The following is a 17,497-nucleotide window of genomic DNA, read 5'->3' as shown; positions in this document are numbered from 1 at the left end:
TACATACATACACACACACACACACACACACGTCACGCACGCTTCGTCCAAAAATATACAATTTGTTTTAATGATCTACTGTATATGAAAAAGCCACACAAAATGAACACTTGGATGTTGTGTTGTGCGGGTCGTGTGGACTGCATGACAAACATGGGTATACAAGAGACCATCACAGTGATCATGAACTCTCATCTGTAATTAACGCCCAACACGCACAGATACATATATCCTTAAGCCCGATTTATACTTGGTTGCGCATCGAAGATATCAGATCTGTACGTTTATAGATCGTGGATCTTGTAGAATGTAGAAAGCGAGCATAAATAAAAAATCAGGCATTATACCCATATGGTTCCCGATACCTCGTCTAGTCAGTATGCCATCACTGAACTACGTATAGTACATTAGACTACATTTGAACACAATGAAATGTCAAAAGAAAAGAAAAAAATGATATGGCAGAGAAAACCGCAATACATTTGATTTATAAAATACAAATAGGCTGGTTTTGACAAAGAGACTTGTATTTTTGAGTTAACATAAAAAAAAGCGTTAAACTTGCTAATGAAAAAATACTGTATATGTAATTTTAAAGACTACACACATTGACAGAGTACAATTGTCTTTGATTGTGTTAACATGCTCCCCTGTTCCAGTCGACATGAGGAATATTACAGACAAAACCTGAGAGTCCCTTAACAGAGCCCATCTGTTGTCAATTTAAAAAAAGTCTTCCTAAATTTTAAATATTTCATCATCATCATCATCATCAAACAGTAACCACTGATTTGTATCTTTGCTTTGCTAGAGAAACCTATGAAAAATAAGAGAATGGAAAAAGGAACAGAAGTCTTTACATGCATTACCAGCAGGCTGGTATCACGAGCATTGAGACATGGCTGTCTGGATGAAGTTGCCTTTCATTCGGGGCGAGAACCCTAAAATGTATTCGACATAAGATAATATTAAAGGTTCATGAAATCCTAGGCTGAACTTGAAGTTTGTTTCCCTGTACGGGTTAAAAACTGCAGATGGGTTAAAAAAAGAATCACACCCGTGTGAACTCCCCTCTCTCTCCGTTTCTGGCACAACAGTGCCCCTACTGGTACTCATAGTCATACCACTGGTGCTCATGGCCACATAGGTAGTCACATACTGTAGGTGAACACGGACATTGCTGTTCCTTGGAGTGGTTGCACCACTCAAAAAAACCCATTGACGGCTACGGTAACGAGCAACGAGAGTAACAGCTGCAACCATTATGTCCAGACTGAGCCATGTGCGAGGAGACCAGACAGTAAAGTCAACACATTATTGTCAATGCTTGCTTTCACTTTGGCACGACTAATTCTAACAAACCCATTATTCACTAATAACTGCTGCAGTCGCTTTGCTTATAGGTGGTGGTTCTCAAATGTTTTCATGTCAAGGACATCTAAATATCAATGTGTATTTATTTACCCCACCTCATACAAGTCCTTGGGGTTTCACAACCCCTGCATTAGACCAGGGGTTCTCAACCCCCCCCTGTCACGACAGCTGAATGGCTGGGAAAAAGAAATGAAGAGTTCACACATAGTACACAGTACTGTACATGCATAAACTTTCCTTAATGACTACTATATCTGGTTACAGTATTTATTTATGATGTATTTGGTCTTTGATTAAGGTTTTGTAGCGGTGGCCCAGACGGTTAGCTCAACCGTCTGGGAACCTAGGCTGCCAAACCAGACGGACGGCGTGCCGCGGGTTCGACTCCCGAGCCCGACGGCCTTTGCCGCGTGTCACTCCCCATCTCTCTCCCCCTTTCCTGTCTGCTTACCGTTACTATCCATAAAGGCATAAAAAGCCCCCAAGACAAAAAGGTTTTGTAGAGGTCAATTTGCAGTGCGGTGTTGGGAGGGAGGGCGAGGCGGGGCTCACGAGACATGGCCAAAGCATTTCCGGAGGTCCCCCCAGCCAAAAAACGTTGAATCCCTGTATTAGACCATGGACCAGTGGACCACCATAACTCTTGAAAGTGTACAAATGGAACCAAATAAAAAAACAAAATAAAATCAGCCAGCCTAGGGTATCATGCTCCTTTAAGTAGAGCTGATCCTGAATCATCATGTGTGAATACATAGTATGTAAGCGTCGGTTTAAAGATGACAATAAAAAGCTATTCTTTGGGTTCATTTTGCTACTCATGAACAGGGGTAGAGAACAGTGAGGCTGGTCAAGAGCACCATCGTGTCACACTTCTTGGATAATATCTAAAACTAAAAGGTGGGATCTTGGGTAGATGGCCTTGGAGAACGACCATTTTACCCACGACCGGTACATTAATCTCCACACCGATCAGTGTACACACCTCGTATTCGAAATACAAAACCTTTAAAGATCAGTGCTGCTCGCGCCATATAGCAAAAGGGAAAAATCGTAAATGGACACCAGATTCAAATCGGATGAGCAATTCAAATCCAATAATAAAGCTGGTCCTCTGTCTAGAATCAGGATTGACTGGTGTGGAATCAGTGTTCTGCTGGGGCTGGCCGGGGGGGGGGCTTTGATCAGGTCAGGAGAGCTGCTGGTCCAGGTTCTGTTCGGGGCAGAGGGGGCACTCTGTGGAGGTGGAGCAGCGCTCACACTGTAGTCCGTGGCCACAGGGCAGAGACATGGAGCCCTGCTCTCCACACGTCACACAGCACTGCCTCTGCTTCCTGTACAGTACCTTGAGGGGGGGGGGGGGGGGGGAGAGCAAACATTTAGACGTGAACACTTGAGCATATTAACATGATTCACTGCCACCATTTATTCGTTCATTCTTCCACCAGTGCCACGATCTTTTCGGCGCGTGCTCTTATTTTTGAAGGCCAAAGATTCCCGGGGCTATGAACCAGAAGTAAAAAGTGTGTGTAAAAGTTTTGCGCAAATTATTGTTATTTAATTCACCCGGAAAACATACATTTTGTAACCGTGACCAGCGACACTCTAGTTATAGGCCGTGAATAAAGCTTGTTTTGAGAGAGACAAAAAAAAAGAACGCAATCTGGGAAAAGAGTCCAAGATAAAATGTATTAAAGAAATCTGCTTACATTGAAGCTGATGGGAGGTGGACTTTTCATTTCCGGTTTTATCGATCGCCTAGCAACCGCACAGCATTAATACAATAACGCAATAAATAAAATAAAAATCTAAAATTGGGAAAAAACAATAGTAGCATAGTGCTTAAAGGACAACTTTAGTTTTTTTTTAACCAAGCTTCATGTTTTAGTTTGTTATTAGAGAAAGTAAAAGATGAGTGTTTCGTTTTTGGGATTTTAGCAGTTTTTGACAGGGGCATTCGAGCATGGGGCTAAATATGTGTTTATTTTACAAAATATTATGGCGATTTATTTTTTTATTATTTACTATAGTCCTAATAAACCCCAAGAAATTACATCTGACCACAAAAGATCACAGGATCTAGTGAATGTAGATCCTGTGATCTTCTGTGGCCAGATGTAATTTCCTGGGGTTTATTAGGACTACCGGTATAGTAAATAATAACCTAAAACATGAACCTTAGTTGAAGAACTACTGACACAGAAACATAGCTTTTTCAGAAAACTGTCAGGCTGTAGAAGACATTTTCAGAATCTGATCTCAGGTCAGAATGGGTTAAGACTATACATTATGGACGTCATTACCTGTTCTACAGTGTGCAGACAGGTACAGAGCTGGGCCTGTAGGCTGACAATCGACTCGAGGGGCAACCTGTGCAGCAGCTGGAGCTGGTGAAGTGCCAAGTGGGGGTTCTCTCCGCTGCGCAGGCTGTCCAGGGCCTCCTGGAGGAGCGTGGCCTGCCTCTGCGTCTCGTCCTCGGCCTGCCTCGTCCTCTCCGCCTCCATGGCCAGGCGCCCGGCGTGGCCCCGAGACTCCTCCGCGTCGGCTTTCAGGGCCGCCCAAGTCTATGGAGAACGCGTGGGAGGGGAAATGAAATCGGTAGAAAACGTTAAGATGAAATCCTGCTACTTGCAGCAGTACTGTACTGTATAATCAATCATTTATATACATTATTTGATACATTTGATAATACGAGACCACAAAACGTCGCAAGCGTGTGAGCTTGTGTGCCATTTTTGATTAGCGAAAGGTTACTGAAGGGAAAGTGAAACAGGTTAACCAGGGATTAACAAATATGTGTCAGACTTGGTCTTGTCCGTGGAAAACGTTTGGTTTTCTTTTTACACACCATTATAGTGTTTTTGTTTTGAGCACAAGACCCAAGTAACTGAATGTCAAGTCTAGCAGGTTTTCTTCTAAATATGTGCGACACTTATTTACTCACTATGACACTCACTATTCATGACATGTTAGGAGTCCACTATTACTACTTACTAGTGCTTCTCAAATGTTTTATTTGCAAGGACACCGATAACTCAGAGACAGACGCCTTTTCATATTTTCTATATAACTATTATGTAATAATATAAGTTCTTATATAATGCCTCATTTGCATATTTAAACTTTTAAATTTGTAATAAAATAAATCATTGTTTTCGTGTAAGTAATCAACTGGGGAAGTTTCATGGTGATAACAATTTAATATAGGTATGGTTTTGCCCACTCAATTCATAAATTAACGTTCCAATTTTGGAGCTCTGGCTCATGGACTAAGAAGCACAAAGAACTGAACCGGTTGAACCATGCGGTGGAAAAGGGGTCAGAGTGTACAAACAAGTGGATCCAAACGGACCATTTCAGAGTGTTAAGAGTTACAGACCTGTTATGGTCATTCAGGGCCATCTCTTCATGGGTTTCTGTCCATGATAGAAATGGAATTTTTTTACGAAAATGTCCACCGATGACCCCTGAGGTTAACTAACCCATTGTCATTTTTAGATTCGGCCTCAGGGGCTTGTGCCAACTCGATCAGGCATACTATACCAGGGGTGGGCAATTATATTTCCCAAGGGGCCAAATGAGAAACGGAAAATATAGTGGAGTGCCAGGGCAAAAAGGCTGAACAAAATTCTGAGTAATATACATTTTATTTCTATACAAAAAGCAGTAAATGGCAATGAAAAATTGAGGTTGCCTTTCGAAATGTTCATTTATTCAATAAAATAAATCCAAAACAGGTTGTCAATCACACGCAATTCACGGCAGGAAAGTAAAAATTCGAAAGTACATTTAATTTTCTAATTTCCAAGTAACCGTTTCACAGGGCCGGGCAGAGCCAGTCCAAGGGCCGTATATATTTGGCCTACCGTAAAATATGCCCAGGTCTTCTGTACTATACTGTACTCCCAACGCACACATTATCACCACTACCTACCTACCTGTGCAGTGTGTCTCCAGCTATGGTCCCAGTGTTTCAGGGTCCTATGAGCATCGTCCAGCTCCTGTTTGAGTCGCGTGGTGTCGGCGCTGGTTCCCGAGGGCAGCAGGGTGGGCGGGGTGCCCGGCGACCCCTGGCCTGAGGGGAAGTGTTCCCATATACTACTGTTCATACCGTTCAGACCTGCCAAAAGGACACGTTGGTGGATCAGCGTTAGTCATCAGATTAATACGGACCAGCAATAGTAGCATGTCAGCTCATATTCCCAGGAGTAAAATCAGGCCTTTAAAAATTATATATATATATATTATTCTTTTTTATTGTATGAAAATAATAAAGACAAACGAATACTACTCTACTGAGTTTTTTAAAACGTGTGGAATCAAAGTATTGCTTTTCTCCAGGCGGGAATCTAAATAATCTTTTTTTCTGGGACATCAAAACCCTAAAACTATTGATTTGTTTAAACCGTAAGCTGACGACAGCCATTATCCATTTATTGTCTTGGGATACCGTATTTTTTTTTTTTTCATAAGGCAGCCGTTACAATATTGCAGACTACAGGACTCTTTTGATGAATTGAACAAGGTGGACCCTCTTGTAAACAAGTGTAATGCTTTATTGGGTCGTCCACTCACAGTTAACAGTCTTTGTATCGAGTTGTGCTTGAAATGTACTGTAATCCTGCAAACTGTTAATAAATATTTCAATCAATCAATATGTTGCCCATATATGGGAAAATATCTAACCAACAGCGGTGCTGTAAAAGTGCGACATCTAGTGGCTGAATGTTGTCCAGTGACACTTGAAGTGCGTGTTCTCTTGGTTAAAGTTCAACAAACCTAAGGCGCTATGCGATGGTCCAAGGAAGCTGCTCTCTGAGTGCCCTGGTTGTGATAGGTGAGCGGAGAAGAATGGAGAGGCGTGTGCTCTGATTGGGGGAGAGGGCGATGGGGAGCTGAAAGGCGCGGAGCTGCTGAGAGATCCCGGGATATTGACCGGTGCAGAGCTTTGAAGCTGGTTCCCTCCTAGAATAAGAAAGGGTAATAAAAACATACTTTACTTTTCAATAGCTGTACATAATAATGAGGACATTACGGGATGATTACGAACCATTCATGTGTATTATAAGCATAGGGCTGTCACCCGAGCTTAAATTCAGAATCAACCGTCCAATCTGCCGTCTCAAACAGCTAGCTCAAACGATGCCATTAACTACAGGCATGAGGCATCTATCTATAAATGCACCACGTCTCTGCGTGTAAGTATGTACGTGTGTACATCTGTAATGCACGTAACTTTATAACATTGTCATGCTAGATTAATTGTTTTTGGTTACGCACTACGTCCGGCCAGGGAAATTCCCCCCCTGTCAGGTGAAAAGAAGCAGCTTGGACTCCTCATGCATAGAAGGAGGCATGAGGTCAGTCCACTGCCCCCCCCCAGGTTGGCAGAGGAAATGTAGCGCCCAGGATTACATTAGATAATTGGCACTGGGTCAAAAAACTGGGTTGCAAAATCGTGGAATAAGACACAGGGGTGTCAAACTGGTGGCCCATGACAAATGGGGTCAAAGTCAGCTCACAAGATGATTTGGGGAGGGAAATCATTATGTATCTCCAGCCGATCTCACACGCTGCAATCACTTGTTGTAGCAGGCAGCTTGTTAATTAAGGAAACAATAGACGGTAGTTAACCAACCCACACTGTGTGCAACTCCAGTCAACCCCCCAGTGTGTCTCAGAGTATCCTGCGGAGCCTCTCTCTCATGCTTCAGAGGTTTTTGCAGTCTGTGAGTGTTGCTAATGGAAATAATTAGACACTCGGGGAGATTTGAGTATGGTTGCCAGACATTCACAGACATGGGTGTATTCTGTATTCAATTATGAATACGTTATCAGATATTGTTTAATGTTGCCTTTGGTTTGAATAAATGCTTTGAAACTTTTTGTAAATTAGGGCAATACAGTGAGGCAGCTAGAAGCTTTTCATGTAATCCTGCTTATCCTTTTTTTTTTGGTCAAAATGGTTAATAGTTACCGCCGGTAATGTATAATGTAATTTTCTTTTTGTTAAAATGCGTTTTATTAATTGGCATCGAAAATAAGTATCAAAGTGAAGGTATCGAAATTGTCTAAATGAGACTCTAGAAATGAGTCGTTATATTGGAAGCAACAGTATGTGCATTCGCGTCTAGATTTGTGTGTGTGTGTGTGTGTGTGTGTGTGCGCGCGCATGCGTGCATGTTTCATTACCCAGCATCACTCCACCACTAGGCTGAGATGAGCTGCTCTCCAGGCTCCTCTCCAAGGCTGACACGCCAAAATCATTCAGGTCCAGATCGTCCAGGGCTGACTCTATTCAAACACAGAGAACCAACACACTGTTTTAGCTTCACAGCCACTGTAGTGACTAATAAAGGGCGGCTGTGGCTCAGGAGGTAGAGCAGGTCGTCCAATGATCCCTGGGTCGGCGGTTCAAATCCCCGCTCCTCCGGTCCACATGTCGATCGAAGTGTCCTTGGGCAAGACACTGAACCGTACATTGCCTTCAGTGGTGTCGGGGTGTTTTTTTTTACTGGTACCACGGCGTTTTAAGGCGAGACACCCCAGGTGAATAGGGAAAAAAAGTTAAATAATAGCTATCACAATGAAACTTCTCCAGTTGATTACTTATATTAAAACTAAGATTTTTTGTATTACAAGTTTTCTGAAATTATATGTTTAAATATGCAAATTAGGCATTATATGCGCTAATTTGCATACATTTCGGGACGATAAATCTGAAGATCGGATAAAGCCAGGTTCAAAATGATCATTTCATTTTGTTGACACATTAGAGACAAAGAAAATTACACATGGGATTTTTGATATCTCTAATTATCACTCCACAAATCAGAAAATAGTGTCAACAGGCATAAAAAACCCAATTTTCGGCATTTTTTTGGTATAAAATGTGATGTAAATCAGGCTGTGAATGATATATCAACAAATCCATGTGTAAATGTCTGCGGAATATAGTTAGGAATAAGACTGGAAAGTTTGGTGCATGTGAGTTCAACTGAAGTGGAGATTCTTTGTCCCAAGTATGAGGAAAACTCATTTTGAGAAAACGGCCTTTAAAGATTTGTATTGTAAAATTCCAAAACGTTTTATTTGAAGCCACTATTTTGAGACAAAATATCTCATCCAAACCTTGGCAACAACATATAATGGCATATATCATTGGAAAGGTCTGGACCTCAAGCTGACTGTGGTCTGATCCAAATATGGTCACTTCCTTTGTACCAACAACCAATCATGAAAATAGAGATGGTGGCTTTTCACCCCGAAAAACGAGCTGTCATTGGCTAAAATAAACTATCCAACTAAACATCTAAATCTGTATTTTTAATGTGTATTTTGCTTTAGTTTGAAAGAAAACATGTTTAGGAAGCAAAATAGCAAAAAAAAAAAAAAAAGAAAAATCATGATTTCACCTGGGGTGTCTCACCTTAATGACGTCACATACACGCACGTGCACACGCGTGCATGTGTGCATCGTGGCATGCATACAGAACAGCTGATATAGCCTATTGTTAAATAGTGTATGAGAGTTTTAGACACAAATACAAAAGTAGACTTAAAATAGTCAGACAAACATCTTTACTTCACACTAGCGAAACAAAAAAGTTTGCTTTGGATGAATGAATCTGTTCTTTGATGGAAGAGGAGGCATTCTTCTTGTGTGCAGAACAACACACAGCAGCAGTAGCCTAATTGGTCGGTGTGAGCTTGCCACCATTGGTGTGTGAATGTGGGAAGTGAGGCCGCTGGCGTCGACTGTTCGCCGCTTCACCTCCCAATGTATGAATGAATGAACCATTGTGAAGCGCTTTGAGCACTTGGAAAAGCGCCATAAAAATGCAATTCTTTATTAAAAGGTATATCTGCTTCACATTATCACCAATCCTTGTCACACGGCAGTCATTTCACTCTTACTTGAACCGTAGCGTCTCTATTCTGGGACGAACATGTGCCAAAAATAGCCGATCTACAAGCTCACAACGCGTCCCAGCGCAGCTATTTTCGGTGAAAAAAGCAGGGCTGTAGTATTAATAGACCCCTGGGAGCAGCGACGAATAGTTTTCATAATCTTCATGGGGGCCCCGTGCCTGGTTTAGCCAGGGGAGGGCGGTGTTGGACAGTGTCTTGACTGTCTTCAGTGCGGTTGGGTGCAATTCCCCCGAAAATCCTCATGGGGGGCCGTGGCCCTCCGGCCCCCACAGACTCTACGTCACTGCCTGGGAGACTAGTCAATTAAGTAGTATATTATATAGGGTTTAAGTGGTTAAACTCAGGTGGTGACACCCTGTACACCCTGCACCTACTGACTTACCCACAACAGACTCCACGGTCTCACTGGTAGGGTAGAAGGGCAGGGCGTTTGCGTTCATGCCTGAGGAGAGGCCTGGCCCTGGGGGACCAGGAGGGGCAGGACTGGGCGGGGTGGCAGCCAGGCTTGAGGGGATACTGGAGGATAGACTTAAAGGACTTCCCACTGGCAGAAACACTAACAAGTCCTGTAGAAAGACAAGTTACGTTGTTTAAGAGTATTTGCATCCCTATAGTACAGTACATATGCACATGAGCCACGTATGGCATAGAAGAAATTAGTTCATGTCCATAAAACGGTAATCATACCTGTTTGCTGTGAGCAGCCGACACCATTTCTCTATTACGCTGCTCCAGAGCAAAGCTTCTTTGTTTGGCCTAAAAACGACACACAAAAATAAACTAAATACACACACACACCAGACTAGTAGTACATGCAGTTCATGGAGCCCTTGCTTTCTCTAAAAAGCTTTTTTTTTTTAGAGTTCGCTGCCATCTAATAATATTTCAATTTCAAAATCATATAGACTGGGCTCACCTTGGAAGTTGGTACACTGACTGTGTCTCAAGCAACACAGGGGCTGAGCTATACTGTATATTGATATGCGGATATCGTCTGGGATTTGGGAACGTGATATACCGGACTTACCGGTACATAGCATACTGATTTTAACTGTTGCATTACAGTAAAGTGAATTTCCCCAACTGTTGTAGCCTTTATATTATTTGCCTTTACCTGCTTAGTAGCATTAGTTCTATGCTACTAGTCATATGTCCCAGCCGTAACTACAGCTAATAAAATGAATAATGGCCATTGTGATCATGGCAATGGACTCTTTTTTTTCCAGATGTGTCTTAGCAAGGCAAACACAGCTGAAGTTCATAATAATCTGTTTGATGTAGGTATACCAAAGGCCAAGCACTGACAGTAGTCCATAGTATTGTAATTGTCAATGCTTGCTAACCGGCACATAAATGTACCGACATTTTATTAGCAAATCTGCGGTCCGTAGACCATTTCCCTTGGGGTACACGGAAATGTTTTAGATGATTAATCATCTGTGGAAGAACCACCTTCAGACAGTCCTACATCACAATGCCATTTCTCACTCTCCTAAGAAAACAAACGGTGTGAACAGCCCATTGCGAGCAACACCTCCACCTATTAACATGCAAAATTGTCCATCCATCATATGATGGTCAGGTTTAGCATACCAAAAAAGGGCTCTTTATCATATGGATATAGTTGTAGTGGAATGCTTTGCATGCAGTGCCTTGCATGTTGGAGATGGAATTCTTCCAAAGCAGCACTGCCATGACAGCTCACTTTTCCCCAATTGGGTCAATACAATTTCTATCTGTATGCATCATCACCCTTCTGGGCGTGTTGCTCATAGACTTAGGCTACAGTATAATTTGTTGCTGTCGGGCAGTAAACCGATATCTCCATATTCTAACTTTTTGTGTTTGACCTACTTGATCATACGACTTTCTTTCTTTCACCTTTATTTATTCACGGAAGTCAATTGAGAACCAGCTCTCTTTTACAATGACGCCCTGATTACACTGTACATAAACAACAGCGTCACACAAAAGTCACACAAAAGCATAAAAAGTAGCAGATCCACAAGTTTGAACCGTGGCACGAAGCAACGCGTTTTGAGCTAGTAGATCTGCTACTTTTGCATTTGAATCCTGACAAATAAAAGTTTTGGACATATGCGGTTTCCACACGACAGACAATATGGAAAGAGAGATTCATAATCATTTCCACGCCTGCACTCTGTGAGTAATGGTCATGCCAATTCACGGTTAATGTTGCCATTTCCACAATGACTGAATGTTGTATAAAACCAGAATTGGGCGAATGTGCAGATTTATAAAGCTCGCAAAAATAATGCACCTGCTTATTACGGTCCGTGTGTATTACGGTACACAGTTTGATGCATTTTTTTATATATTTTTTTCATGCTGTTGCATTCACTTCAACTTTATTAAACAAGTATAAAGAAAAATATGTATACATTGAGGGGGGTTCATAATACATTTATATTGAATTGGTTACATCAATTCCCTTGTTGCAATCGCAATTATGAAATTACTTAATTTGGCCATACTTAGTATGGGAGCTTGTATGACAAGGATATATAAAAGGATAAATAGGACATGATGAACTAAATGGAAACAAGCCCTGAGGGCTTATCTGGGTTATATCCTTTTAAGCAATCTTTTGTATAAATCATTTTATTCCCCTAAAACAATTCCCAGGTCAGTTTCTCTCACCTGATCCTCCCTCTCGAACCCGGGGGCTCTGCCGTAGCCTCCCTCTCCGGCCCAGGGGGACAGAGGCTCTCCCCCTCCGCCCATGTCTTCACACAGTGATAACACCCTGCCCAGTAGACCTTGTTCCGCTACGCCTGCACCCCCAGAAAGGGAGAAAGGATCCGCCATGGACCCCGACCCGTGCCCGTACGCCAGGCCGGGCCCGCTGGGACTCGAGGGGGCTTCCTGGGCAGGATGGGGGTCCGCTGGTCTGGGAGGAGGAGGGGGGGAGTTGGGGGTCGCTAATGAGGGCTCTTCGGAAACAAAGGGTTCTAGTAGAGAGGGACGCAAGAGCCAACATAGTTACTGGAAGTCAAGTAAGCATTTTTTTTTGCAGCTACCCATGAAGGGATATACACTAAAAAATGTAATCTGACAATGGGTGTTAAGAGAGCACAGTTTACAGAAAGCCTTACTCTCAATATGTGCAAATGCACAAAAGGGCCCTCTGGGACAGCTGCCAGACTGCTGCATGTCATTGCACTTGGTGGATTTATAGATCTGTGGCAGAATGACAACACAACAGCCATTAACATCTTGCCCTCAATGATCTCATCTTCTAAATCTCACTTCGGTTTGAGTCAACATTGAAAAACTGACAGACCTCTGGGTGAAACTGTTGTTCTGTGCGCGTGTGGCAATATTGGCACCCCTCTGCGCCCTCACATTTACTGGGATCTCCCCATTCTTCGCTGTGTTTCACCGATGGACACGGCAGAGCTCTGTGTTAGCAAGGGCAAATCCCAAAACAATGTTAGATATCAGAATCCTATTATATGCTTAGTTATCTCGCTTGTGCATTTCGTCGTGGGCTACCTGTATTTGTGTTTGTGCGGACTCCGTCTCCTGTCTTTACTGTTATGGTAGTATGGACAGGCATAACCTTGGCGACACAAGCGAGGAGGCTTTTTACAGAGCTCGGTCTTGTAGTGGGACAGCACGTAGGTGTTATCTGAAGAGGAGAGTAGGAGAGATAGCACATGGTTGGTTGAAAGACGTCACATGAAATCTGGCAGAAACATTTTACAGAAAGAGAATGAGAGCACAAGTCAAGTTTCAACAAGTAGTATTTCAAATAAACAGAAAAACACCAGCAACTCCGGGAAATTTCCTTTCCTTTTAAGTACTTTTTAGTTTGGCAGGCACAGGGAGCTGTGCCAACCATAATAACGCACTATGGCAGAGGTACCTAAACAAGGACTTGTCCTGTGAGTGCTGGCCTTTTTTTTGTCAGAAATGCCTGGTCCCACTACCAAACTGACATCAATTGTAATTGTTTTACAGTGATGCCATGGGGCTTGCCTTGCCAGCGTGGCTCCTCACTCAGGATCTTCTCGATGAGGGCGGTACTGGCTGCCTGTCCCGACTGCCCATCGCCACCTCCTCCCCCGCCGTCTGTGGCCCCCGAGCCTCCCTGAGACTCAATCACCTGAACCTCCCTGTGACAAAAAAAAAACCAATAATAATAATAACCCAAATGAACACATTATTACACCGCACAATCAGAAATACGGAATTTATGCACATATAGACAGTTGGCTAGGGATAGGACGATATGAAACTGACATGTCTTGCAGAAAACAGCGAGTTGAGAAAACAGGCTTGAAAGGTTCACTTCTGTGGTCTCTAACATTACAGCTAGCTACATGTTTAAGCATTTATTTCATATTTACATTCCAGCTCTGACATTTATTTCAGACAAAAAAGTTTTTCTCCTCTGGTGAAAAGCTGGAGTTTGCGCAATGGCAGTCTCTCAGTCAAATCTGGTCACAAATGATGGAGGACAACTTAAATCTCGGATTTTAGCAGTGTTTTTCGGTTAACGTGTCCAGTGTGCAACCACCTTTATCGTCCCATCCCTATACAGTCGGCTACACATTCCAGTTGTGCTTTCTGTTATGTACCTGATGTCATAAACAGGGCTGCGCAGGTCATGTGATCCATGTGCAAAAGCGCAGTGGGAGCCGTTCTTGCTGCAGTGGCCTTTCGAGTCCGTTTCGTGGATGCACGACCCCGTTTTGTAATAACGGAGGTGATATCTGCGCTCCGTGTCCCCCGCTGTCCGATGTAGGAATGGACATCTGGAACACACACACAAAAACACAGGGAATTGCTCTAATTTCTACTGCATTGTGATATCCAAGAGGGTTTTTGTTTTAGGATGAAAATATATTACGCCGTTATCGTTTTATTAGAGTTGAGGTTTTTATAATAAAACGGTTCTACAAAAACTGATATATTTACTGATGTGAGTTGAAAACTAAGTGTGTGTGTGTGTGTGTGAGATCATATTTTACTAGTCTTTTTCTCTGCAATAACCCTTAGCCGAGTTAGCAATACCTATACCAGAGTAAACTATTTCAACTCTTTCCGACCTAAATATAAACGTTTGCAATAAACAAAACATCGCAATATTTGTACAAAATATTTGTGACTGTGCTGTCAAAACACTGCTTGAATTGTATGCATGGTCTTATCTATATCACAATACTTTCTAGGAAACCATCTGAGACATTCCTCCTTTTGAAAAATACAGCCTTGTGTGGCATGGACATTGTTTCTGTCTGTATTGTGATGTCTGTACATTTGCTATCTGTGTAGTTCTACAAACTTATTTCTCACTCAGTTAGAAATAGAAACCACAATGACCCACCCAGTATTTGCTCATTAGCATTATGTTTAAAGCGTCTGCACACTATATGGGCGCTGTAGTAACCTGGTTATTCCTCACGTCCTGTCTGTGAGTGTCTTTAAATCAAGGTGATAACGGTTCAGCACATTTCTATCGCCCTTCTCCACATGAGCCCATTAGCCCAAGCAGTGGGACACTTGCTAATGCCATGAACAGTGAAATGATTTAACTATGAATCAGGTCAGTGAAACTATTCTCTTAACTTCAACTTCTTGCCAGGCAATTGTATATAGACTCTGTAAAAAGGAAACCTGTTTTTCCACATTAATGCAAATGGGTTTGGATGTATTTATGAGGGCTGATCACTTAGCTTCCAGACTTTTTTTTCTGAAACAAACGCTTTGCATATTGAAAGAGGGTAATTCAAGCTTGCCTTGCCTGCCTTGCAGCTGAAATGTTGGTGACTTTAACGTTGTTCAACCCATTTAGACCCGAGTTGAAAACATTCACTTTGAAAGAATATATATTCAAAGATTTGCACCACATTTTTACGATTTTACAAAAATAGCAGACTTACAAGCTCGTAGCGTGCCACTCGGTGGCGCGCTATGAGCTTGTAGATCGGCTATTTTTCAATAGCTAAATTATAACATAATATTTAAAACGCCAAAGGAGTTCCCTCCCAAAATGGGTTAATACAAGCATATCTGACTTTTCTATTTGGATGAATGGAGGGTGTGTTAACTTGCAACTCTAGATTCAACTCACTTCCACAGAAAGGTTTGCGCTACTCAAGGACAGTCTGTGATGTGCTGGGTGCACATTGAGAAAATACATATAAGAATAACTCTAGATACAACCCATTATGAAAAAGAATCTAGGGCGTAGAGCTCAAGACCCTGATGCTAGATAGGAAGGAGAGTGTGAAGGGCAGTGATTCAGGAGTCCCGAGTTGGTGTCGGCTAGACACTCGCACCGCATTGTGCACTCCTGCATGAAACGGTCACACACATGCTTTAGACTTAGGTGCATTGCAGTTCAAAACTGTGATCTTAGGAGCACTCACTCATCCCCATCTGGGCAGGTCCCCGTCCCCTCATCATATTTGGTGCAATAGATGTCTGGGCTGTAGTTAAAGGTCCCATCCCGCCTGCGAATGGGCCTGCGGCGCCTCTGGTTCAAGAAGTGCCAGTGGAAACAGGCAAAAGGCCGGTGCTGTGTGCACTTGTGCTGCACAAACAGGGGGCACTGCTCGGTTCTGAACTCCTTCAGGTATCTGGAAGATTGATTGTATTTATGAAGTATTTATTAACAGTTTGCAGAATTACAGTACATTTCAAGCACAACTCAATACAAAAACTTTTAACTGTGAGTGGACGACACCATCAAAGAATTACACTTGTTTACAATAGGGCCCACCGTTTTTCAATTAATCAAAAACATTTAGAGATAGTCTCCATATATGGGGATATTCGACTAGGACGTGTCTAGTAAGACTATCCCTATATTTGGTCCGGGTTGACCTAATGCTGATCTCAGATCGGTATGGTAGAACCCATTATGGATCTTATTGGCTCAGTCATCCTGACAAAACCTAATCGGATAATATATAACAGAGGTCTGCTCAAGGCAGAAGGGAGAAGTCGAAGAATCCTGGTTTAAATTCTAGTTGAACACCACTGCGGCGGGTTCTAACCTGAGTAACCAGCAATAGAGGTTTGAGCTATTTTATAATAGCAAAAACAGTAAATCATCATAAGAGGTAAAAAAAAAAGAAAAAAGAAAAGGGGGGTGGGTGAGGGGGGGGGAAGGCTTGGTGGGGGGTTCAGATTTTACGGGGGACAGATTTGCCCTTTGAGAGTGGTTTTGAAGAAGTCAAGGGATTCGCATGTCTTAATGACTGTTGGTAGAGAGGGTGGCATATGGAGGCTGGCATATGGAAGGGTGGCATATGGAGGGAAACGAACGATACATAGGATGTACACCAGAAAGAACGGGGTGTATGAAACATGAACAACATATAACATGCACAACGTAAACTACAATAAACGCGACAGCTTGTGCGAAAATAATAATACAAATAATAATAATAGAGTAACGTTAGGCCTGCTTAAAGAGTCCATCCAAACTTAATGTCGCTACACTACACTACAGCTTGTGGGTCTAGTGGCTAACTGGCTTAACAACAGTGTTTTAACGATCTTATCTTACACATTCAATGAGTTGTATTCTGCTGTATGCATAATAAATACACGTGAGCTTGTGTACACTTTAGCAAGCTAATCCAGACAGCTAGTTAGCTACGTACGTGTAATGTTGGGGTTTCTCGGGCTGTATGTTGAGCACGTTAGCGGGAGATGTCGAGCCACCCGCCGGCGAGGACGAAGACGAAGAAGAGGAGGGTCCCGCGGTGCTCGGAGCCCCCGGTGCAGTGGGCTGTGTGTGTGTTTTGGACATTTCCCCTCGTTACAGACTTTATCAAAACCACTAGCTTGTTTTTAGCTTAGCCGCCGAGTAGCTATTCTCGCTAGCTCCCGAAATCCGCATTCTACAACGCGCATGCGTAGGAGGGAGGGGCGGAAGTAGAAGCATAATGAAATGAGGAACTATGGGGTGTGTAGTTTATATGAGTCTGAGAGTCTTGCGTTCATATAAGATAAAATATTGTTTGTATTATTAAATTTAAAAAAAAACGTTGTTTATTGAAGTGCATTCTCACTTTATCTCAAGTTTATTGTTTTTCCAAAGCAAAAAAAAAAGGTGAAAACCATTTAATTGGCTATGTCACAGGAACACAGGGACCAATCGGCGTTGAGTTTAATGAATGACAGCGGGAGGACGCAATGAGAAGGGCGTGCCCGA

General features: G+C 42.6%; 1 protein-coding gene across 2 annotated transcripts; it reads right to left on the bottom strand.

Moving 5' to 3' along the window:
• Positions 1-4: 4 nt before the first annotated feature.
• Positions 5-17,167, bottom strand: unk (unk zinc finger). Of its 2 annotated transcripts, none has more exons than XM_080789020.1 (15): positions 16,944-17,167; positions 15,702-15,911; positions 13,908-14,084; positions 13,306-13,442; positions 12,820-12,955; positions 12,608-12,725; positions 12,420-12,504; positions 11,965-12,275; positions 9,991-10,059; positions 9,686-9,869; positions 7,564-7,665; positions 6,151-6,336; positions 5,306-5,491; positions 3,675-3,935; positions 5-2,716 (listed from the first exon to the last, which is right to left on the bottom strand). In XM_080789020.1, exons 1-15 carry the CDS (start codon positions 17,090-17,092, stop codon positions 2,628-2,630), a joined length of 2,400 nt encoding a protein of 799 aa, XP_080645146.1. In that variant the 5' UTR covers positions 17,093-17,167; the 3' UTR covers positions 5-2,627. The 2 variants fall into 2 exon arrangements, with proteins under 2 accessions (XP_080645146.1, XP_080645145.1); XM_080789019.1 differs by having other exon boundaries at positions 7-2,716; positions 5,310-5,491.
• Positions 17,168-17,497: the final 330 nt, after the last annotated feature.

This window comes from Protomyctophum bolini (assembly GCF_963924005.1).
Source record: "Protomyctophum bolini genome assembly, chromosome: 18".
NCBI lineage: Eukaryota > Metazoa > Chordata > Actinopteri > Myctophiformes > Myctophidae > Protomyctophum > Protomyctophum bolini.
Note: the sequence above shows the minus strand (reverse complement) of the source record. Positions and strands in the feature narration are given on the sequence as shown.